This window comes from Paralichthys olivaceus, chromosome 22 (assembly GCF_024713975.1).
Source record: "Paralichthys olivaceus isolate ysfri-2021 chromosome 22, ASM2471397v2, whole genome shotgun sequence".
Taxonomy (NCBI): Eukaryota; Metazoa; Chordata; class Actinopteri; order Pleuronectiformes; family Paralichthyidae; genus Paralichthys; species Paralichthys olivaceus.
In genome coordinates this window covers 6608801-6633461 of record NC_091114.1, presented here as the reverse complement: position 1 = coordinate 6633461, position 24661 = coordinate 6608801, and the positions used below count along the sequence as shown (strand labels likewise).

Sequence of the window (24661 nt, the reverse complement as noted above, 5' to 3'; positions counted from 1 at the left end):
CCTTGCATATCTGTAATAAACACCTTCACTGCTTATGAGAACTAGTTATTCCCTTGTGATGATTGTTTTTTTTCCCCCCAATATGAGGAAATACATCTTAGAGTATTATGCGATTGCTACAGCATGCTGCAATATTCAGTGTATACATTTTTTTTAATACTTATCATTGTATCGAGTGAGATTGAAATCATATGGTTGCATGAGCCCACTGGTGTGCCTAATCTCTTTAGGGCCAAGGTGATAAGCCCAAAAAGTTATTTCCCACAAAAATGCCAAGGAGGGTAGGTGAGGTCAATCTGCATCCCAAACAGAAATAAGATTATCTGACTTTTCAGAAAGAGATTCCAGCTTCCATCCAATACAAAGGTATTTTAGTCTCCGTGTGGCCATATCCAATACAGTGTGTGCTCGGTAAACTAGTTTTTGTTTTATGATCATCCTGAATGGCTGCAATGACATTACAGGAACAGAGTAAGAAAATAACAGGAACAGACAAGATAAGACAAAGTGCAAGTAGCTCACACTGTGTGGGAAGCAGCAGAAGCATGACCATGTCACAGATGATAAAAACAACATGTGGAGCGATTTCTTTTTCAGAATGATTTGCACGCCTCTTACCAGCAGCAGAGACAGCAAGGAAAACTGACTCATGAGTTTGAATTATTTTTGGAAGTTAGAGACGTCTGCTTTGGATTTGTCTTATTTTGAAAACAGTAGGTTACAAATCAGGTTTTGAACTGGACTGAGAGCACTGGGGGAAAATCTAAATGAAAACAATCCAAAAAGCTATTTGCCATCTGCAATCCATATCCTTTGGGGAAAACGTGCATATGCAACAGTGAAATGACTGAGTTAAAACCATTTGGGGCTTTAAAGGTCAAATGTTGACTGTGAAGCGCCATCCGTACTCAAATGAGGCCCCTGAGGCCATGTTTTGAAGTGAGCGTTTAAAATGAGTACAGTGAATAGCACAAGCAGTCACCTCTCACACTCTGAAGGTTACATTATTTAAAAAGGGCACACAGTCCCAGAATGAGGGGCTTTCAGAGCTCAATGCACATACAGTAGTTCTACATTTAGCCAAAGCACAAGACCACCACTGTTAGCTCTGACTCCACTGGAGGTGTCAGTCCGTGATGACTATTCACTTTGCTCATCCTCAGGTACAGTTTGGTTGTGTAGTTCTAATGCCAGCATATATTTCAGCACACATTTTACTCATGAGAAGTCAACACAATCCTGAAAATGGGAGATGCTATTGTAAACGACTGCTCCTCTAGTCTGACTGCCACTTGAAAGTAATTGGAGCTGCAGGGATCCGTTCACAATACAATCAATCACACTGATGACTGATTTTGTGCAAAAAAAAAATCATCATCAGCTTCCCACTGACAATTTCTCTCCACATTTGAACTACTTTGCTGTATTACTCTGGGGGACAATGGGGACCTTGGATGATTTTAGGAATCTAATCCACATCTGTGTTTCATGCGTGTCTCTACACCACATAAATAAGTCAGTGCTTCACTCTAATTTAATCCCATGGATTATCTCTGGAGACGACATAAACATAATGGGTCTCCATTCTGTAGCTCGATGAGCCTCCTGAATTTTACACCCAAACTGCATTTGCACTTCTATTATGGATTTCCACTGCAGCTTTTTTTAATATACTAAACCAAAAGAAAAAGATAAAGTATGTGGGGAAAAAATGGCTGCAAATAAAAGATGAAGATGTAGATACACGTTTCACAAATTATCAAACAATCACTGTCTTTGGCAGAACATGGTAATTCACAATGTAATTTCACAGATTACAGACATGGCAGATTCACACAGGATTAAGAATGCAGACGTGTGCAATTACTACTGATCTCAAGGCGGCCTGAGGTTATATTGTCCCGTGCAAAAAGCATATTACTACGATGGTAAATAGGCCACCTGTTCCAAACAAATTAGATGCAATACAATGCAAAACATTTTTTAGATACAGCCATAACTACCCTTTATTCCGTTTGTGTCAAATGACTGCAACTGTAATCTCACAATCAAAAGCCTCTGGTGTTGCACAGAAATTGTTGCCTTGGTGACAATCAACGTCATTGTTTTTTGTGGCCTCCTTTGGATCTTAAAACTTCTGAATGATGAAAAGGTTTGAAGTTGCGGTTAAAGTTATTGCTGGTACTGAAAATGGCGACTGAAAGATAAGCCCATGCAGTTAATAATATGACAGTTACAACACACAATGTGACAGTAAACATGAAACACTAAAGGGTCTTCAACACCCACTTTATTAAACGAGCTACCCGAGTTGTTGTTTTGTTTCAGATAACACAGTACCTTTGTAAATGATTGCTCAGTGCGACGGGGACTCACAATTAAAGCAGGCATCGGCTGTTCCCACTGTACAACTGCAGATGACCTTAACAACATGTGTCCCATTCAATATTCCGATGGCTGTAAGCATTGTTAGATAGCACTGCATTGATTTGAAGTGCTGTTTGTAAGCACAGCAAGCATTTACAAATGGTGCTGAACAGAAAAGGCCGACTGCCTCTGGCCAATTAATTAGCTGGCGTCACAAACGTCATCAATCCTGACATACACACTGACTTCTAAACTCCGTTGAACAAGCTCTGGGGCCTCATGTAGAGTAGTGTATTAACATAATGAAATATTGAGTGTGACATTGTGAGGTTGTCAATTTGTTTTGCACGGCAGGAATTCAGCCAGTTTCCCCCTTTACTACCTGTGTCCTCTGTGTTAAATGAGAGCGTACGCATGACGTGATGGTGTTCAACAAGGATAAAGCAGTAAAGTTTACAGCCTTGGTCCTATTTGCTTGGCCTAAAACTCTGGTGGTGCTAAATAACTTCAAGGATGCCGAAATACAAATCCCATTCGAGGCAGACTCTGTTGCATTGCGTGATCCTCGCTGCACACAAAATGACCCATGGCTTTTAGCCAAACTAGCAGAGTCCCTCTGGCAGTGTTGGTCTGTCACTGAGTCGGTCCACAGCTTTGAGCCTTACATGAATATCTCAACAACTATTTAGTGGGATTACAGAGGATCAATCCCACTGATTTTGATGACCCCCTTACTTTTCCACTAGCGCCAACTGACATTTGTGGTCTTGAAAAAAAGATATTAACAACTACTGTGTGGATTGCAATAAAAAAATTGTAGACTTTTTCTATACCTGCCATCTGCAGGTCAACATAAAATTAAGATGAATGGAAAAGAAGTACAATATCTAAACGACAAAATGGATTGAAACACCAATTATGGTTCATGGTTACCTGATGATGAATCCTATTGACTTTGTTAATTCCATGATTCATCTTCCAGCAATACCATGAGGTTGAATTTGTGGTTCTGAATGAAATCCTGCAAAGGAGAATTTTTTTCAGACAACTTTATTTATTGATGGTGATCGGGACATGAAGAGGATTTCAACTAACAGGTAAAAAAGTGTTTCAGAAACAACTTCCCAACCCTATCTTTAATATTCAGCTTAAAGGTGTAATAACGTAAAGAGTCAAACTGGAAACTATTGTTTGGGTTGATATTCAGGGGTGTCTCGCCAAAATCTGTGATTTACTCAGATGACAAAAAAGTAAAAGTATCTCATTAATAAAGCTGATTTTGTGACTTGTTTTCAGAGAGAGAGGACTTGAAAAAGGAAGAGCGGTACAACGTCTCTTTTTAAACCACAGCTTAGTTGTAATGAGATACTGGCAACCTCAATAAAACATGTGTAGCAAAGCAAACTTTCCTACTGTGGTTTGGACCAAATAACAGCAACAGTAGGCATGAGAATCAACCAGTGAAGAAAACATTTCGGTTCCTGGCTCTGTCCTTGCCGAGTACAATGAAAAAAAATTATCATTTTTATCGTCAATTCTGTTTCCAAGAAAGGAAGGATGTGAAGTTCAGTATGGGCGAGCAGCCTGTAGTCAATGAGATGGAAGTAGTTTCCCTGGACAATAATTTGACTCACTGTTTGTATTCCAACGCCTTGCGATGGGAAATGTCTACTCTTCGCTGCTTCTCATTCCGTGACCTTAAAATCACTGTTTGTCAGCGTTAATCATCCTCTCACCCTCTTTCTCGTACACTACCTTTCCCTGGTCTCTTCGTTCACTGTGTCACCATGTCTGCTTTCTCCCAGGCGACCCGGTAGAGCTCTTGAATTGGTTTTAGAAGGAAAAGACTAGGAGATTGTAATGTATCTGTTTCTATCCAGACAGCCAGTGGGAACAAATATTGACATATAATTCTTTTTCTTCTCTCTCTCCCCTCTCTGTCTGTTGTCAAACCTTTACTTCCATTACAGCTGTGAGGGAGAGTGGGAGGGAGAGTCGGTGTCACCGGGGAGACCGACATGAATGATATATTTTTCGTTCTTTTCTCCCGATTCTGCCCTCTCCTCGCTCTTTTCTGTGCGCTCTCTTCTTCGAGGGGCTGCTCGCCTTTTGCCCGCGTCCTGTTGTCGATCTCTCCGGTGAGAAAGTGAAGCCCTTTCCAACAAGGTAAATAACCATTAGCGGGTGAGTGAGTGGGAAAGAGGGAGGTGGCAGAGGAGGAATCAGAGAATGAAACCCACGGAGCAAAAGACGACAGGGGGAGAGATGAAACTTACGAAAGGTCATTTGTTGCCTTTTCAATATCCTTGAGCCCCCTCCCGTACCACCTTTTATTTTATCCAAGTGCTTGTTTGTCTTTGCCTGAACTGTGTCTCGACTACAGCAAGAAAGGAACGTCCTGTTACTATTCACGACTTGCAATATAAGAACACAATGGCTGCTTCTCACAAGGTTGTAAGATTTCTCATTACATCTCTCTTTATTTATCTTGCCAGCACAGACACAGAGGGACGGATGAGACAAAAAGACGGAGTGATGTGACGAGAAGGGAAAATAAGTGATTTCTTTTATCGTTTAAGCACAATATCCTGTTCCAGCAGGCGTAGAATGTTGCTGCGGCTGACAGTGATGAAACACATCCAAGGCCTATGGTCCATGCTGCTCCGCTCTGCCTATCGCACATTGGGTACATATTATTGATCACAGATGCTGCTGGTTGCCTTGGTTGCTTTAACTCAGTTTGCCCTCTGCCTTGCCGTCTGCCTTTCTTCCTCCTCGTCTCTATGTTTCGCTTCCTCTCGTCTTCTTCTCTCCGCCATCCTTCTGCCTGTCCCAAGCGCCCCACTTCTCATCCTCCTCCATCTGCCACCTGCATTCCCTTCTGCTACCATCTCTCTAACTGTGTGTCTTTGTCTACAGCAGCCCTCTATACTGACAGACAACCCCCCACACCCCAAGTCTCCGAGAGTGTCCTTAGGAGACACTTGTAGACGAGGCAGGGGCTCATATACTTGGGGGTTATGAAGGAGAAACAGTGAATCAAGTTCAAGGCTGTCCAAGTGCTTGCTCGGCATCCAAGCACCCTTGCTCACTTGTGGATTTCATGAATAATTGATTTAAATAATGGAAAATGTAATGAGGGAGATGTTTTAAAATTCAAATTCAAATCAAACAACTAGCCGTGGCATTCACCCGCTCCTCGACGAGCAGATCTCGCCAGTGATTGGCGAGAGGATGGGGCTGTGAGACTAGTGTTCAGTGAGGCATGGAGGGAGGAGATTAATTTTGGGATATTTTGGGGGTGTTGCAAAAACACAGGTGAGCATGTGTACGCACAAAACTTCCAAGCGTGGTCCGAGCAAGTCAGCCTCAACATGTGCATCCACGCTGCTTCATATTCCAACAGTTAATTCCAGAAGCAGCTGCCTTCCTTTACATCTCCCATGATTGTGATGCATGTGTTTACGCTCCGTGGGTCATGTGCGTGAGCATGTGAGGGAGAGTGTGTCTAAAAAATGCATTTGCATGTCTGCTCATACAGCGCCTCAGTGGCTGTGACTGCACGTGTGATTGAGTGTACAGGTATGTCTCTGTGTCTGCTCTCATGTGCCCATCTGAAACATGCATGTCCATTAGCCTCATGCTCCAGTGGCGTTGAGTGTGTGACGGGACGGATCAGACGCCGGCACGGTACAGAGGGAGAGAAAATCCACATTACAAAGTCGCACAATATGGAAAATGCATGTCACATATCCGTTCACTCAGTCTCCCTGCAGCGCCGTCCTTCACTCTACTGCACCGCTTCTTTCATTTATCCCCCCCCCACTCTTTTTCCACTTACTTTTATACTACTTACTCTTTTTCTCCCTCTCCTTCCCCCTTCCTCTGTCTTTCCTTGTTTCTTTCCCTCTCCATCACTCACTCCATAATTTCACCTCTTCTCTACATCACTCCCTGGCTCCCTCTCTCTCTCGCTCAGACATTTCGGTCTCGCTCTCCGACACTGCCATGGCACAATGCAGGGATCATTAGTGACTTAATGGAGGTAGCCATTTTCTGCAGAGGGGAAATAACAATGGCAATGAGCAGTATCCACCACTCCTCTGCCCTCCCCTTTGCTTCTGCCCTTCCCTCTTTTCCCTGTTTGGGGAGTCTTGTTGACTCTGCTTCCTCACCCTCTCTCCTCCTGCAGGGACATTGACAGAGTGCTGTGTACCCAGAGTAACAGTCGTCCTCCTGTCTCATTTACACTGATATTGGACTGGGTATCAGGTATGTATGGATGTGTGTGTGAGTGTGTGTGTGCGCACGTGTGTTTGTTTTTAAATGGAGGCGACAATCACTGCCAAATAACTGCATAAGCGCACCGTGGTGTGACATATCAGCGTGAACAAACGCAAAGGAATGCTTCCACACTGTTCTCTCTCTCGCTCACACACACAAATATTTTCAGTTCGTATTTCTTCATATGGGCAACTCTGACAGTTTATATTTGGGTGGTGCTGTGGTATTGTTTCACAGAGTGGGGGAGTGCAGACACACACAGACACACACTGCAGGGCCACTAGAGGAGTTAATCAAAGGATCATTCAATAAAACCCATAAAGTTATGGAGATTTACACTAAAACAAAACAAGGACATTGAGGATATATATGCATATAGAACTTAAGCAGGCATTGAGGGGACATATCATGATACATACTGATAATGGTGAGATCTCATTTTCTCAGAATAAATGTGGCCATTTGCTGAGCAGAAATGTTCAATTTCAGAACAGGGCTCTCCAGTCCATGCAATTATCCTGCTGCTTGCAAGCCTTAAATATATATGTGAAACAATATCTATTATAACATATAAGGGTAGTTAATATTTCTTTTGCAACCAAATTTCCACACAAGTCTTTTGATACTAATCCAGCTCTGTCCTGAGTTCTTGTTTCTCAAGGTAACTATGGCATCGTTTATTTGTCAAGGTCGAAACATAAGTGTGGACATTTTGTACTCTTGTAGTCTGTGGATTGAGTAGCTTAAATTTGTAAAACCTTTGACAGTAAAATTGAACATGAAATACAGTAATGTATCAACTGGGACACTGAACATTTCTGGGCAGAATGTTTTATTGCTTTTATTCTTTTTATTTGTACTTATTTGCTTTTATGTAATGTCATCTTCTTTTTTTCGTCCTCATTCGTTTGCTATTGCCCTTGAGTATACTGTCTGCAGATGTCTATCAGAGGACTTTGTAAACCCAAGGTGCTCTTTAAACTGAGTTATTGTTATGAAGATTTATCAGTTTAATAATATGTAGTTTTTCTTAAAAACCACACATAACACACACACGTCACAAACTGCTGTTTAAAAGTTTGACTGAACTATGAGTCGACCTATACACACATACTGTGCACTTCAAATACAGCACACACCCACACCCATACATACCCATCCCTCCGCTAATTGTGCACAATGATATTAACTGGGCACCCACTCACAAATAGTTGACATTAAATTTTCATTGTATAGATTTGGCTCATTAATATGAATGAGGCCTGCTGTGTGTTTGCAGCAGTCCATCTGTGAGAGGATGCACAGTTAAGCCCATGTGTTATCACACACACACACACACACACAGCTACTGCCCAACTCATATCCCTTTATTTACCGAGAGATGTTCCCTGTTTCCCTCTGCGCCTCTCTCTCTTCATCCCTTCTTTTTCTTCCCCTCCATTAAAACGCATCTACCCTGCCGTTACCTTCTTCCCTATCGCTGCCTGATGCCACAGAAGCAGAAAGACTCAAAGGACAAAGTAACATGGTGAGAGAGAAACTGAAAATGTTGAAGGGAGGGGGTCTCTCAGTAGGTGGGGTTCTCTCTCTCTTTCCTTCCTTCTCTCCAACAAAAGACCAGTGGGCATTCATCTCAGGCCTATCTGTTGACACAGAGCCACAGAATGAGCAGCCAGCTGGCTGGATCAACATGGATGAAAAATAGCAGCGTCAGAGCAACAACAACAACCACCACCACCACCACCCCAGCAGTGACAACTATGACAACAGTTGCTCCAATGAAAACAACAAACACAAACAACCAAGACATCTGCACTATGAAAAAGCAGAGACCACCAACAACCGCCTGCAACACCAAGGGCGACAACCCCCCACGACAAAAGCCTCCATCGAGAACCAGAAGCTTCTAACACTTCTCAGTAATAACCACCTATTTAACAGTGATACCAGCCGGCGAAATACCTATGAAAAATATGCACAAACTTCTACCACAGCAACAGCAAGAAAAACATCCCCAACCTTCACCACCACCTCCAACAATTGCAGCGCCTGCTACAACTGTTATTATTTTTGCTACCACTCTGGGTTTGTTATTTCTTCTTCTTTTCTATTCTCCTCCTCCATTTCTCTCCCTCTCTCATTCATTTCACAGCTGCGGCAGTGTGAACATCTGAAAACCTCAAATCCGAAATTTGTGCGATGGGGCAAACAGCACCCCGTCATTTCTCTGCCGCACCCGCTCATCTTCCTTCCCCATCTTGCCTCTTTGCTTCTCTCCTCGCAGCCATCAACCACAGCAATCAGCCGGGATCTTCACAGAGAGCTGAGAGGGAGGGTGCAGAGAGCATGAAGAGGAGGGGAGAGGGAGGAAGATTAAGGAAGTAGATGGAAGAGTGCAGCTGCTTGACATTTAAGCCTAAAACTGAATGGACTTTCGAGGTACCGATGGCTGGCATCGATTTGATACAGGCTTATTTTACATTTCCTGGTCACACTTGTGTTTCTTGCCAATGATGTTGTGTTTTTATCCATTTGTTGGAAGATCACTTTCTTTTAACATTGTGGGAAAGGACAGGCTTTTTTTCTGGACATTTTCATTGATCCCACCAGAGAATAATGCATCATAATTTTAAAAAATAAAGGTGTATTTATTAGTGGACTGATATCTATGATCCAAATTAAATTCCATGCATTATTTTTGGTGGTTTAACTATTAGGCTTGAATTTATTAAAGGGGACTGCTGGGCTTTGGCGGAGGCATGCACATTATAAATAATGTATTAATGAGTAATAATATAAAAATACCATTATAAATATTATCAACAGTTTCTTTAATAGTTTCTTTATTTGTTGATCAAAACACCACAAGTGGTAGAAGTGAGACTTCCTGGTCAAAGCCTGTGTTTGTCCTGTAGCTCAGGTTAGTTTTATCGAGCTACATTTTAAACATATAGCAACATTTTAGTGGATTTACAGGTTTAACTGTCAAAAACCTGAGTCATACTTTATCTATATCTATATTTTATTTGGAAATGAGAACAATGTCCATTTGTATCGATTCAGGGAAAACCTAAAAATACTGACACTCTTTGAAAAGCTTAACTCCAAATTAGTATATTTCCTCCAAACACGCGGAAGGTCTTTTAATATCTCGTAGTTTTATTGTGTTCACTTCCAAACGTCAATAATTACCAAAATGCCACTATTCCCAATGCACTGTTAAAAAAAGACATCAGCTCTTTTTTTTCTGCTTCGATTCATTCATTTTCAGCCACATGTGTGCAGCGAAAGGAAAAAAAAGCAATACCCTTCAGACAGGAGTTTCCCTTTGCAGTCTAGTAGCTCCAAGCCATGAGTGTTGGTGGAGGAGGAGAGTGAGTGATGATGGAGCAAGCAAGAGTGAGCGGAGGAGTGAGGAGGTGCAGAGGGGAAAGGAGAGGGAGGACTGAGATAAGACGGGCGAGGGAAGCGGAGAGGGTCTTACCGGCGAGAAGTGACGGGAGCTGATCTCTATTGATCACCACAGACAGCTTCATTATCAGCACTTACTGGACACGCGGTGAATTCACAACCACTCCTGTCTGTGTGTGGGTGGCTGCGCGTATGTGTGCCGGAGATTGTGTACGCAGTATTGAGCACATTACTTTTCCAAACGTTGTCCGGAAGAGATTTTCAAATTGACTATCCGTCTGGTTATTTTGGGTTTGCTTGCTTTCAAAATCCAGTTGATTCTAATATGAAAACTACCGAATGAAGTCCTAACCCTGTTTATTTCTGTATCCTTAAAGGTTCAGTGTGTAGACTTTACAGTAACATCTCAAGGTGAAGTGTCATGTTGCTGCTGAACACCCCTCACCTCACCCTCTCCTTCCAAACATGACAGAACCAGTGGAAACCTTCAGTTGTCATAAAAACTAAAAAGTTGTTTGTTCAATGTGGACGACTGTAAAAAACATAGCGGCCTCCACAGAGAGGACCCGCTCTTGTTGTAATTATAAAGTATTTAAATATAGAGAGCTCATTCTAGGGTAACGTAACACACTAGTCAAAACATCACAAGGATTATTCTACGTCAATTTCCGCCAATAAATCCCTTTCACATAAATCCTACACACTAAACCTTTACGTTTACATGTACATGTGTTCACTGTAGATATATGTCCTTAGACTTCAACAACAGATACCGTAAGCTCTTTCCCTGGCAGCACATTCATGAATTAATGACAACTGCTGTTGAAACATCTCTCAGAGAGCACGATGAAGTATTGAGCGATCAAGGAGGACCATGAGAAAATAAAAGAAGGAAGGAAAAAAAGAACAAGAAAACAAAATGGTCTTTTGTGAGCAGTAACAGCAAGGCCTCTCTCCCTGGATAGATGGTAAAATTATTCTGGCGAATACAAGGGACAACTATTTGTATTTCTGTAAACTCAATACATTCCTGGTTCCCACATACAGTAGGATGTTTATTACAGATCTGGACAGTTTCTGGTGCATTGGGCTTTGTGATATGATTATATATATGCCATTTACAGCACATTGATACCAGCGTCGACTCTTATCACCACACACTCTCTAGACATCTTCGTCTTCTAAGTGCATGGCATTGCTTTTTCATCTGCTGATATTTGTATTCCCGAGTTTAGCACCACATGAACCTCAGTTCAGACCATGCTCCGGACTTTCAGGTGCTGTTTCCAGCAGATCAAATACTTGTACTTGTAATTAAGTATTTCTACACAGAGGTTTGAGTACTTCTGTCTAAATAAAGGATCTGAACACCACTTCTGCCACTCGTGACACTAAATGTGTGCACTACCATTATATGCTCAAAATAACTATTAGAACAAGTTGAGCTCAGAGGAATGAAACGTGTCTCAGTGAAGGCAACATGCAGTGAATTAGCACCGTCCCTATTTTTATGGCCTTTCCTCATCTGGTTCCTGTAAAATAACTGAAATCCGTGTCCGCTCCACATCCAACCATTATGTCAATGAGTGCACCATCCGAATGCATTGAATAGTCTTTGGGATACAGCGGCAGATTAAATGGCAGAGGGAAGGGAATCAGGGTATAATGCATGTTCACTTCAAATCTTCTTTCTCTACCCCTCCTTACCCTCACCCCCTCCGCTTCATATCTTCCTTTCATTACCTGGAGAGGAAGCGGCGGAGGGGAGCAGGGAGGGAGGGGTTGAGATTGAAGGTAGTTAGTGGTTGCAAGAGTTAGAGGTGTGTGTGTGCATGAGTGTGTGAAGGGGGTTGGGGGGGGGATGTTGGCGAGAAGAGAATTGAAGAAAGAATGAGCGAAGGTTGGCGGCGAGGCGTTGCCTTGGCAACGGGGAGCGAGGCCCTCGTTAGCCCAGCAGGTGCTAATGGAGATAACGAGGGGGTGTTGAGGGGGAGCGGGGGGTGGGGGGAGTGGGGGACGGAGACAAGACCACTTTAACTCTCCCAGCATCCTTTGCTCCTGTGCTCCTCACGTCTGCTCCTGTTCCTTCTCACTTTAGATGTCTTCTCCTTCCCCCTTTCTCCTCCCCTTTCCCCCTCCCTCTGTCCGTCTCAAGCCTCTCCCCATCCCAACTTCTTATTCTCTGCCTCCTATTTTTTCCCCCAGCTTTTCTACTTTATCGCTTTCCATCTCAGCTGCACCGGTTGCACTCATTTCAACAACTACCGGCCCCATTTTTCCCCCTTCTCTCTCTCTCTGTCTCTCTCCATTTCCACTTTTCTTCCTCAGCCCATTTTTGCCTCCGTCCTCTTTTCCACCCCTCCATCCTGTCCTCCATCCATCCTTATAACACTTCAAGATGGATAGAAAATAAAGTCCTCCAGTGGCTCTCTACATGAAAAAAGGCACAGAGACAAGGGAATGAAAGCTGAGGGGATGACGAGGGCAAAGGAGAGAAAGGGGAAGAGAGAGATAGAAAAGAGAGACATGGGGAGGACATTCAAATCAATACTTGTGTTTGTCAGGTTGTATTTTTCTGCAGCCTTGTGTTTAGTCAAACCCCCCCCCACCTCACTATACTACTCTTTCCCTGTACCTCTCTTGCTAAACACACACACACACACTTGCTCGGGCCATGAACCCAGCCGTCGCCGCCATTTCAGGCTGTTTTCTCCTGCTCAAAGCTCTTTCTCCTTCAGCTGCCTTGGCCATTTTGCCTCTTCACAAGGCATTCAGTGAAAAGGACAGATCTTACACTGTTCATTTCATACATTTCGAGTTCACACAACCTGATGCTAATTAAAATACAAGTGCCCAAGGCCTGGCCACTTATCAGCACAAAGAAAACACAGGGACTCTACTCAGCCACCCGACATTAATGCAGCCAGAAATGCTCAAATGTGAGCCTCTCTGCTAAATATGATCGCAATGTAAATCTTGTGGTGCCGTGTAGCCAGACAGAATATATTGTACATTCCACAGCTGTTTCTTCAAGGTCACATTTTTCTGTCAAAGAGACAAATCCATAAACAACGAACTCATTTATGTGTCTCCAGTAAATCATCAGGCCTCGTGCTACGAGCTAAAACTTTAGCATAAATTATTGTAACATAGCAGGCTGGTATAAAGTAAGAAGACTGACCTTTTAGTAATTTACTGTATCTGATGTAGACTGCATACACAGAACAGACAGGATAGCCTAAGGTACACCTGCACCTTTACCCATATGTAAATCTGCCTCTTGCGCTATTTCCCCTAATGCAAATCACAGAAGCAGACGCTCCCTCTGTAAACATACAAATACACCCTCGGTTCCCCACAAACACATGCCACACACACACACTCAGCTCCAAGTATTAACATACCTGTGGAGTTTTTTAAAACTAAGAAACTCAAATTTTCATGTCTTTGCTGGCAATTCAGGGCCATGAAATGAAAATCTCATGGATCGTGATCAAGAAAGCTGACGCACTGCGAGTCCCCTACAGCGTCATTGTTCTTGTGAGACGGGGCAATCACAGAGGGAAGTGATGTTTCTCTGTGTCGCGTGTCGTATGACTGACCCCCCCAGGTGTTGTCTCCAGAGCTGAGAGGTGCGTTAGTGCTGCGGTGCCTCCGACAGTGGAATGTCTGATCGCAGGTTACACTGATTCCTACAGGTTTTACATCAGCCTGCTCCAAATTTCTATTACAGGTATGTTGACAGGCCACGTGGTAAGATGTAGTTCAAATGTTCAGCAAGCCATTAAAAGGAAGTAAGGCAATGATTGCTACCACAAACTGGCAGATGGCTTATTTAGTTTGACATTTTGAAAATAGATTTTTTTTTGGCTGCTTCCATAACATCACAACTCAGTGAAGGAGAGAGACAAATAAATTGCTTTAAGATTTTAAATGAAGTCCGTACATTTTCCTGAAATTATCTGGAGGGGCTGTATGTGAGAACACAAACCTCTGAGTCAACTGATTTGGACATTTTCTGGAACTTTTCCTGCAAGCTCCCTTATAAAATATTCAGAAAATGGGAGAATACAGCAGGGAAATATCATATGCCGCCAAAGATGTTGACTTAGAGAGATGAGGATAATCGAGAGCTTTTGGTGTTGAGGGCCAACGGCAGTGTCGATGCGCTGTAAACAAAAACACATGATTTCTGCAGCACAATTTGTACATAGTTTCCTGTTTCCTCCATGTTCAACCCAGGTGCAACCCCTCCAGATAGTTTCCTGCTGCGTTCTTCATATACCAATAGCAACGTTTTTAAGATGTCCTAATTTTTCAGACATTCTATAGAGTACGTGTCAAAAAAAACGTTTTTTCTCTTTTGTTTCTTTAAATTTCAGCTTCGATTGGAAGTGAGGTGGTTTAACTGCCAATAGAAAACAGTGACATGAAAGCAGGGCATGCACTTGAAGCAGGTATTCATGAGTAATATCATAACTGACAATATACGAGTCTGGCTGAGGTACTGGTAGAGTCTGGCTGAGTACCTCTGTTGCATTCCCTTTCTCCCTTATAGTTTGTGAAGATGTACTGTAAAACATCCATCACTGTGCTGGACCACTGTAAAATGAGAAGCAGCACATAGATGTCCTGCAGAACTGTCAATTGTCATGGTTGACCGTTCAGCAAAGTCAAAACAGGGCCACCATCTTTGCGGTAGTTTGCATATATACAGTGGTTTCTATGTATATTTAAATATAGAAGAAGTGTTTCTATCACCTTGGAGTCTTTCTTGCATTGTTAACAGAAGAAGTGAGCAGCAGCTGGGTTTACCTGCAGATACGCTTTATAAAATTCAAACTACATCATTCAAAATTGTGGAATGTCTTCCAGCCCCATTAATATTTTATCAGCCGCACCTCTACTTCACCCACCCACCTGTAGGCTCTTTTTGTAGTTTCCCCCTGAGGGGAGGGAATTTTATTATTTTTAAACCCCATTCATTCTCTGTGCAGACTCAAGATGGAGATGAACATACTTGGCAAACACAAAACCATAAAATCTTTCCATACAGTTGACAATGATCATTACAGCCAATTCCCACACTTTTTAGATGATGATGATGATGTTCTGATAGTTTGATTGTGAACTGATCACAAGGATCGAAATTCCAAAACTTCAGATCTTTCCACTAAATGTGAATGTGTGCTGTGCTTCTGTAAAGCTCTGAGGTCTACTTTATGCTTAGATTGTTGTGAAATTGTATGCATTCATATACAGTAACTGCAAAGCACTTTGGATGAGTGTCTCACCAATTCACATTATGCATATATATTGTGTATGCATGCAAGATGGAGGACACACGAGTAAATGCAGTGATGCACAAACCCACAAGGACACTGAGCATGACACACACACACACACACACACACACACACACACACACACACGTATGCAGCAAATACTGAATAAATAAACCACTGATGCAGAGGACTAACTCAAGGACTATCTCTCTCCGTTGTCTATCTTTTTTTTCTCTGTTTCCCTCCATCTCTCTGCCTTCACAAAAAAATAAACCAGGTGTGCATCTGACGTTCCCTCCTCCCTCTACCTGTCACCTCAGGAGGAATGAGTGAGGGAGAGTGGGGGAGGACGGGAGAGGGGTAAGAGAAAAGAAATTCCCAGAGGAGTCGGGAGTAAAGACATTCCTGGGGTGTGTATTGTAAAAATCCCTCCCTTTATTTCCCGCCCTAGTAGAATCAGGTCCAAAATGCCCGGGGGCAGATTATGACCCTGAAACTTACACACACACAGAGACACACACACACACAAGAGCAAAAGTCTTCCGAAACAGCTGGATAAAGACATCATCTGTCACTGTTGTCAGCTGACACCCCTCGAAACACCAAAATGCACATGTACACCAGCGCGTGCGCAGGCATCCCCAGATGCTTGCTATCTGAAATGTGTGTGTGTGTGTGTGTGAGAGAGAGAGAGAAAGAGATAGTTGAAAGCCACCCTCCCACCTCCAGTAAATCACATGGACAAACAAACATTCGTCCTTCGCTCTCATCTCTCTATAATGGTAGGATAGAGACATCATCTGTCACACTCAGCTGTCAACTGTCCAAACACAGCCGCCCACCTGTCCACACACGTTCTTACGCACACGCGCACACACACACACACACACACACACACACACGCACGCACGCACACACACACACACACACACACACCCACACCCACACACACCATAATATTTCTTTCTGTAAACACTCCAATTACCTGAGAGCAGCATGAGGTCTGGGGGAAATTGCTGCTTCATTATCATAGCAGTTATTACGTTAACCCACAAGTCAGGGCCACACACACAATTGTAATGCAAAGGTTACACTATATAGGGCTGTCAGCACTTCCATAGGTAAATGGAGGAGGTCATAACAATAAAATACATGCATTCAGTATGTGATGCAAACACAAGTGCTCATGATAATATGTATTTCAGCTCTATATGTATAAGCATTTGCCAGTGTGCATGTGTGTGTGTCTTTATGGTTGGAGACAAATTTTGGTCACAAACTTTAAAGGGCTTTTAATGGTTGAGACTTGGGTTTTGTGGTTTTAGATTTAGGTAAGGGTTAGGATTAAGGGTTGGCGTAAGGTATTTACTTGAGAGTATTAAGGTTAGAGTAAGAGGCTACAGATTGCATTATGTATGTGTGTGTGTGTGTGTGTGTGTGTGTGTGTGTGTGTGTACACATACTTGCAGACATGTTGGACAAGTTGGTGCCATTTTAAACAAAACCAATTTCAGACCAACACAGTCAGTGCCCTTGCCTGTAATGTATTGTCCAATATTCCGTAACTATGTTAAAGCGCAGCTCTAGAGTGGCTCAGCTATTACTGCTAAGTGGCTAAGTGCTTCCAAATACACCTCATCCTGTGTGCTGGTTGTTTACGAAGAAAAATCTACGTAAGTAAAAGAAAGTGACGTCAGAAAGGACGAGTGATATCCTGTGATATAAGACCGAACAGACTTTTGTAAAGATTTTAGAACTGAGTACTTCTCAGTGTGCATACTAGACTCTACTGAGCAGCATCTTTTGAGCTTGTATGAAAAGGAGTTCAGACACTGAAGTGGTAAACAAAGTTAGATCCACTAAGCTTCAGTGCTAATTATCACTGAAGCATAATCACTCTATCTTAGAGTCCAAGTGACAACTGATCGGAAGTTGAAGAAATTCTGGAGATATCACATTCAAGAGGCCAAATGTTTTTGAGGTCACTGTGACTTTTACCTTTGACCACTGAAATCTAATCAGTGATTTAAGTGAATTGCACCAGATATAATGAAGTTCCATCCCGGCAGTCCATATATCACATTAACAGCAACATGAGGTCACTTTGTTCATCTGAGTCAAAGTGAAAGTTTGTCCTAAATTTGAAGACACTCCCATGAGCTGATCTTAAGATATCATCTTCAATGACCTTTGGCTACCAAAATGAAATCTGCGCTCAAATGAATATTTGAACCAAATCTCAAGGCATTCTTGATATATCGTGTTCATGGGAACGGGAAGGACAGACGGACAACCCCGACAATACTGCCAGCATGGAGGCATAAAAACATTCAGCAGCAGCTCCTCTTTTTTAAGCCGATGCAGAGCGTTGCATTCCCGGGGTTAAAATGACACAATCTTTCCACCGGGAAGTGACATGAGCTGTCACTAGTTAAACTTGTTGTGTGTGCTCTTTGCGCGCTTATGAAAGATGAACCACAACTGTCTAATAACATTGTACAGGACTGTAAATAAAGATGGAGACTGACCTGTTCAATTCCCCCTGAAGCATCGGAACATTGGAAGCGTACAGACTTTCGTGAACCATCTTCTTCTTGATGTAGCACCTTTGAAATAAGGGGAAGAAGAAATCATTATATTCAAATGCCAGTGTTTTTTTAAGTGTAGTTCACCACAGGCTCATTGTGCCCTCTGCTTTCAGCAGGTCAGGTCAAATCAAGCTGTATAGACTGTAAATAAAGATGGATGACATGATGGGTCCACAAAAGTGAAGCCAAAGTGTGTTGATTGCTCCCTGAAAGCATCAGCTAAATGACATGTAATGTAATGTGGAAAACAAGCTCCAGTTTTAAAACGTGCAAGGGAGTATTTCAGACAGGGACAAGGGGTGTAACCATTCTCATTATTTAACAAAACTATTGTTTCATTTCACTATTAACTATATCACACATGAAAAGGGGTATCTAGTCTTGTGTCTAGTGCCTCATGTCTTTTTTGGTCCAATCCTGGTTGAATGATCATGCCTTTGTTAAAACTCAAAATGTTCGAAGTTGGAAACATTTTGGTTAAACTGAGAGGCTCTAACTCTAACTTCAATTCATAAAAATGGGATACACAAAATATTAATGTTTGGGTACAACCCTGTGCAGTTCAACAGCTCCACAAATACAACCTCCAACATGACTCAATATAAACACAACTTTATTGTCCTCATGAGGAGATGATATTTTATTGTACTGCATTAGTTTTAGTTCACGCATTAATAATAATGATAGTAGTACCATTTATGCTTTGAGGGTTGTGGGAGGCTGGAGCCATTATTACTGTTATCATTGTTATTATTATTAAATGCCAGTAATGTTGATATGAATTTGAAGCGAATACATTTAAATCTGGGATATTTTTCTATTCAAATAAATAAAATAATATTTACTCCTCTGTGGCTCCTTGCATCCCTTAATAAAGACAGATTAGTCTATTCAAATTTAATTGCAAAGTTCTTCATGCACTCCTAACTTTTTCTACTGAGGAGCTCATGTGTTCCGTGGGGAAAAAAAGTAAGCACCAAACTTTGTCAAGTCCCTTTCTGTATTTTCCAGCAGCCACCACATTGACAGAGACGTCATTAAAACCTGGCCACCTGCGCCTAGTCGGTGCAGGTTCAACAGAGGATAGTTTCCCCGAGACTGTGCTCATAGTCCAGGTAGTTCTGGAAACCTCCCTGGACTGCGATTGGCAACAAAAGAACTCCTGTATTCCCCCTGGACAATGATTTTTCAGTTGTGCTGGCGCAGCTCTGAGATAATGTGAAATTGAGTGTAGAGAGCGCTATGGCTCAGCAAGATCTACTTTTGAGCAGTGTTTAGCCCTCTCTGACGGTGTTGGCTCTTTCATTCAGTCTACGGATTTAGCAACCCAGACACACATTCAATAACATCCTGATCACCGTCCAACCCTAATATGGGCTCCATAAAATGCTCCACTGCCAGCCCAGCTCATAACGTTAAACATGGCCACTGGGAGGAGCGAGTAACGCAGGGATCACATATTTTCATAGTCCCCTGACCTTGACGATTGAAAGTTATTTGTTTTAGGATAATTCTCAAGTGTATTAACAGGCCCAGTGTTTCAGGGGGCTGCTGGTATAAACACAAGCTGTGTTTAAGTTTGAATGGGCCTGAGCATTCCTGAATGACAGCGAAAGGCAAATAGCTTGGTCAAAGCTGCTGGCAAGCGAGACAGTAGAAGAAAATATTGAATCTGCCCAAATATGGAAACAGCCATAAAACAATCACATCAACAGCAGGACTCTTTCAGGACAAGCGTTTTTGTGGGCGTCCAAGTGAGGGGATTGAAATGGCACACATGCTTGCACTCACACACATACTCATTTGCACAGGCACACATGCACACACACACAGTGTTGGACAGTATCTCCATTTAAACAGGGGAGTAGAGGGAGAAAGCACATAATGGCAAAACAAAAAGCACCAGAGAGACAATTAGCTCTTGCTTATAAAGCCACAATGAAGTGTGTGGGAGTGTGTGTTTGAGAGAAAGAGAGCGTGTGTGTGATTTTTTTATGTTTATGGGATAGTTTGTATAAATGAGCATACATGTGCCAAACTGAAATGTGTGTGTGTTTGTACGTGTCAGACTGTGCATGCATTGCAGCAGGCTTTATGTATGCATGCCAGTGTACTTGTTTGCTCATCAGTCAAACGCACACCACTTGCGTGCATGGTGGCCATCACTCTAAAACACACTCAAACACACTCAAACACACTGACACAAACACAAACACGCACACACACACACAAAGACAAAAACACACACTGGTTGGCATCTGGGTTGGCATTTGCATTGGCAGCATGGTACCAGTGTCTGGTATCCACACAAAAGGGAGAATAAGCTGTAACCCAGACCCAGCCCTTGGTGAGCATGTGTGCGTAGTGTCTATCATCAAGACACACAGTCATCATCCTTAGTGGATTGCGTAATAGCGCGCTTCAGCATCGCTTTCTCTGGCGCAACGTGCCACAGTGACAGCCAGACAGCAAGCGCTCAAGTCCTGGAGAGGTGCACCTGGCCGGGACCAAGCATGTGTGTGTGTCTGCATAGTTGTGTTGTGTGTGTGTATGTCTCCTCTTTCTGCGATTGGGTGTGTAGCAATGTGGCACACGTATAGGTCTGAAACCCTCCCAGGTGTGTATAATGTTTTCCAGCTCAGGCTGTGTGATATCACACACACAGATCCACACAACAGCCACCGTTACACAGGTGTTGCAGTGCTGATATGCTTTTGTGTTCTCACACAAAGACAGATTTATACAAGTTACATATCTTTCACACCTTAAACCACTCATGATGAGATCTGTGTGTGTTTGTGTGACTGTGGAGCGGAAGACTCAGGTGTGGATTAGCAGGCTGGGGCTCAGGGAGCAAGCTCAGCCACTCCTGGGGGGGTTGGGGTGGGGTGAAGGGGGTTAATTAACAATGGATGCACAAGTACACACCAGCACACACACCAGCACACACACACACACACACACACACACACACACACACACACACACACACACACCACTGTTTCATGGCAGCAGACCTGTGTGTGGGTTCATCCCCAACGGAAAATAGGTGTAGGGCATGTGTGAATGTGAAGGTGTGTGATGGGATGGTACAGATATAGAAAGTAAATTGGAGCCAGACAGACAGGAGGGGAGGTAAGACGACAGCAGTGGAGACAGATGAGCGGAAAGACAGAAAGCAAAAGGTCAATAAACAGAGAGTAAGAATGGTGGGAGAGACAAAGAGAAATGGGCAGAGGAGCAAACACACCAAACCACGAAAAAGATGGAAATTAAAGGGTTTAAGAATTCACAAGATCTTGAAGAAGGAGGTGACGCAACAAGAGTCATCAGTGAAAGGAAGACGCAATGAGTAATTCTTTTCTATGGCATCTTGTTTCTCGAGCTGATGCACAATTTCATTCATTGATTACACATTTGTATTGATGGGAACAACATTGTCAAGTCAGGTTCGTTTTTATAGCGAAGCACCTCATAGTGTCTCGACAGGCTTCACAGACCCAGCCCGAGCCCTTTTTTGAAAGCCTTTCCATTACAGCAGTTATTTGTGTGACACAGGTCAACTGAATGAGAGTTTGACCCATTCATATGCGTCTGCTGTCAGAGTTACTCTTTTGTTTTCAGCACTCAGACTCCAATCTTTCAATTTACTTCTCATAATGATTCAACAAAAGAAGCACAGAGGAACAAAACAGGAACAATTTTGGATCTCCATTCTTCCCTTATCTAAATTATCCAATTTGGTCATTTAGTCCTTTTTCTCCAGAAAAACTGCACAAAATGTTTGAGAAATTATTTAATAAATATCCTTTAAAAAATCTCTACTTCTCCAAAACCTAAAAACAGCAAAGATCACCTCGTGGTGTAGACTGTTGGGCCTCGGTGGAGGTTTGAGCTCTACTCAGTGCCAGTCTAGTTACACATGTACCATCTTACACATCAACTGATCCAGAGGATGACAGTATAATGTGCTGCACATGCAACTTAAATCACAGAATTACATCATAAAACAACTAAAACTCTTTATCTCTTTACTGAGGGAGGTGGTTAAACAATTTTGAAATGTCAATATCCTAACAAAAAGTTTGAATCCCAAGTTTAACCCAAGTTGTGTAAGCAGTGCTGATTTAATATTGGCTTTGGTATTGGCTATTAAAGACAGCAGTTGAACCCAGCTCTCTTGCTTTTTCATATTCAATCATTAATGGGGAACTATTGATTCCTTTCTATCCAGTGACGCCAGACTAACAGCCTGTGTCTGTAAAGGTCAGCAAAAGTAATAAATTGATGAAAGCTCATTACCAGTAGAGACAGAGAGAGCGGCGAGAGAGCGGCGAGAGAGCGGCGAGAGAGCGGCGAGACAGCGGGCTGGAGTGACAGACAGACTCGCTACATAAACAGGGAGGCCAGCATACGCACGGACAGTAGAAATACGGGTGGTGGACAAACTATATTGAGGTCATGGCGACAAAATGGAGGTGATTCAGGCATACCATCTCATATAGGAGAGCAGAGATAGAGGGAGCGAGCAGGGGAAGGCAGATAGCAGACAGTCAGTGGGGAAATTACTGAGGGGTGCAGAGCGAGAGATGCCGGCCCGGCACTGAGAGAACGGTAAAATGTCAACTCAACACACACATTATAAAGCACATAGATATAGGAAGGGATGGAGGGCTGGTGTAGACGAGAGAGACGGAATCGTGGGGAATGAGAAAGTGTATCTTGTCTGTGTGTCTGCTGGTGCATATGCAAATATTGGTGAGTATAGCGGGGATTGCACTGTGTGTATCTTGTGTAGGGAGAAACAGCAGGGAGGCAGCCAAGCAAAGAGACAAGGAAGGATGAAATTTGATAGTGCCGATCAATGCAGGAATACTCACCCGACGGATTAAAGCCTTAATATCATTCTAATGGATATGTGCAAACACAACAACACTATCTCTTGGAAAGAGATGGGGTAAACTTACAAGGTACGTGTACACAAATGCGTATGTGTACACAAATGCACATGCATACGGTGGCTGAGGCATCTCACACGAGCAAATTAACGGGAATGTGACAACACAAACACAAAAGACACACAACAGAAATGTAACTACAGAGGAATGTAGTTACATTACAGACCATGGATGTTAATTATGAAATGAGCAGACCCAAAAAATAAGAACATAAATGTTTTTACTCAACTCAAACAGACAAGAATCTAATTTTAGGCATTGGCTGACTTGACCGTTTTTTGGCCACAGTAAGTAACTCTGCTTGTTTCATTCATATATGTATACTAATACAGAAAAGAAGGGGTATAATGCATATCCAAGGGTGCTTTCACACCTAGGGTAGGTGTGAAAGTTTGGTATGGACCAGACTTTTCCATTTAGTCTGAAACAAAATAAGAGGTGTGAAGGGGTTGTCTCTGTCCGGGTCAAATGGAACCATGGGTGGTATAGTTCAGACTTTCAGAACAATTGAAGGAAGTTAAGAAGCACAGGACAGGAGTACTCCGAAAATATAATGTTTAAAGAAAAGGACATACGTACATTCAGAGCACTCAAACTAGTGTCCAGTACTGAACATTTGCTGACGTCAGACGCACGCCTGTCTACAAACTAGTCAATGCACAAGTAGGTGATGACGACAGGAGGTCATACCAAAGTGTGCTCTCTTAATTACAATGTGAAACTAAAACTGACCGGATCAGATGTAAATAAATTCACAAAAACATGAACTTTAAGGTGTGAAAACAAGAAGATCAGGGCACATGTGAGTGTGTTGCAGTGGGCGGGTGCACCCGACACATGTTATCATTAAATATTTATGCAGTGGTTTGTTAACTATTAAACAGATCTGCATCAACACATGTGTGAACACACAAATAGACCAAAGGCATCCTTGTTAAAGTAAAGCTACACACAGCAGTCATCTATTCAGGGTGTGGGGGGGTGTGCCTAATGTGAAACGTCAGTCAAGACTTACTGTATAGCTCCCACACACACACACACACACACACACACACACACACACACACACACACACACACACACACACACACACACACACACACACACACACACAAAGGGAACCTCCAGGCGCAGCAAATGACAACGTCAAGAGCGTCCAATTACCACGACGACTGATCTGACTACCATTTTGCCAGCCTCTGTCAAATGCACTGTCACACAGCCACCTCCCCCAACTTCAAACACACACACTCGAAGATGCAGAATGCATAATGAAAAAGACCTGCAAAGATACACCCATATACGGCAGATATCTCCAGCTTTCTCTTTTACTGGCAGATCTGCATACACACACACGCGCGCACACACACAGGAAACCCTTCTCCCTCTTTCCGCCCACCACAGCAGCCTTGGCATGCTATAGAGAGAGGCAGGAGGCCACATTTAGAAAACAGAAGGGGGCTGTTGCTCTGCTTCGATGGAGAGCTCACACCAGGAGACGCCTGCAGCTTCAATGCAAAATCCAGGATGAAAGAGGAGCAGAAACTCCCCCACACTCTTCAGTACACATTAGCCAAAATTCCACTTGTCTTGTCTTCTCTTTCCCATACCATAGTGTGCTGCTTAGGGGGTTTCTGTTGTGAACAGAGTTGAGGAGTGCTGTGTTACACAGAGAGGCATAACATCTTGGCTAGCAGCTCCTGTCCTGATTAGATTGGTAATACGTGATATCTTTGTTTTTTTGTTTTTTTCCTCCATCCTTGGCTCT

At 42.8% G+C, this 24661-nt stretch overlaps 1 protein-coding gene across 3 annotated transcripts in view; it reads right to left on the bottom strand.

Moving 5' to 3' along the window:
* Positions 1-24661, bottom strand: part of serpinh2 (serine (or cysteine) peptidase inhibitor, clade H, member 2) — a 125956-nt gene that overhangs the window by 44191 nt on the left and 57104 nt on the right. For 2 of the 3 annotated variants that reach the window (XM_069518510.1, XM_069518509.1), the window contains one exon: positions 17876-17953. In XM_069518510.1, coding sequence (XP_069374611.1) covers positions 17876-17934 — 59 coding nt within the window. In that variant the 5' untranslated portion in view covers positions 17935-17953. Of the gene's footprint in view, positions 1-3300; positions 3389-17875; positions 17954-24661 lie in introns of those variants that run through there. The other variant, XM_069518511.1, reaches the window with a different exon arrangement.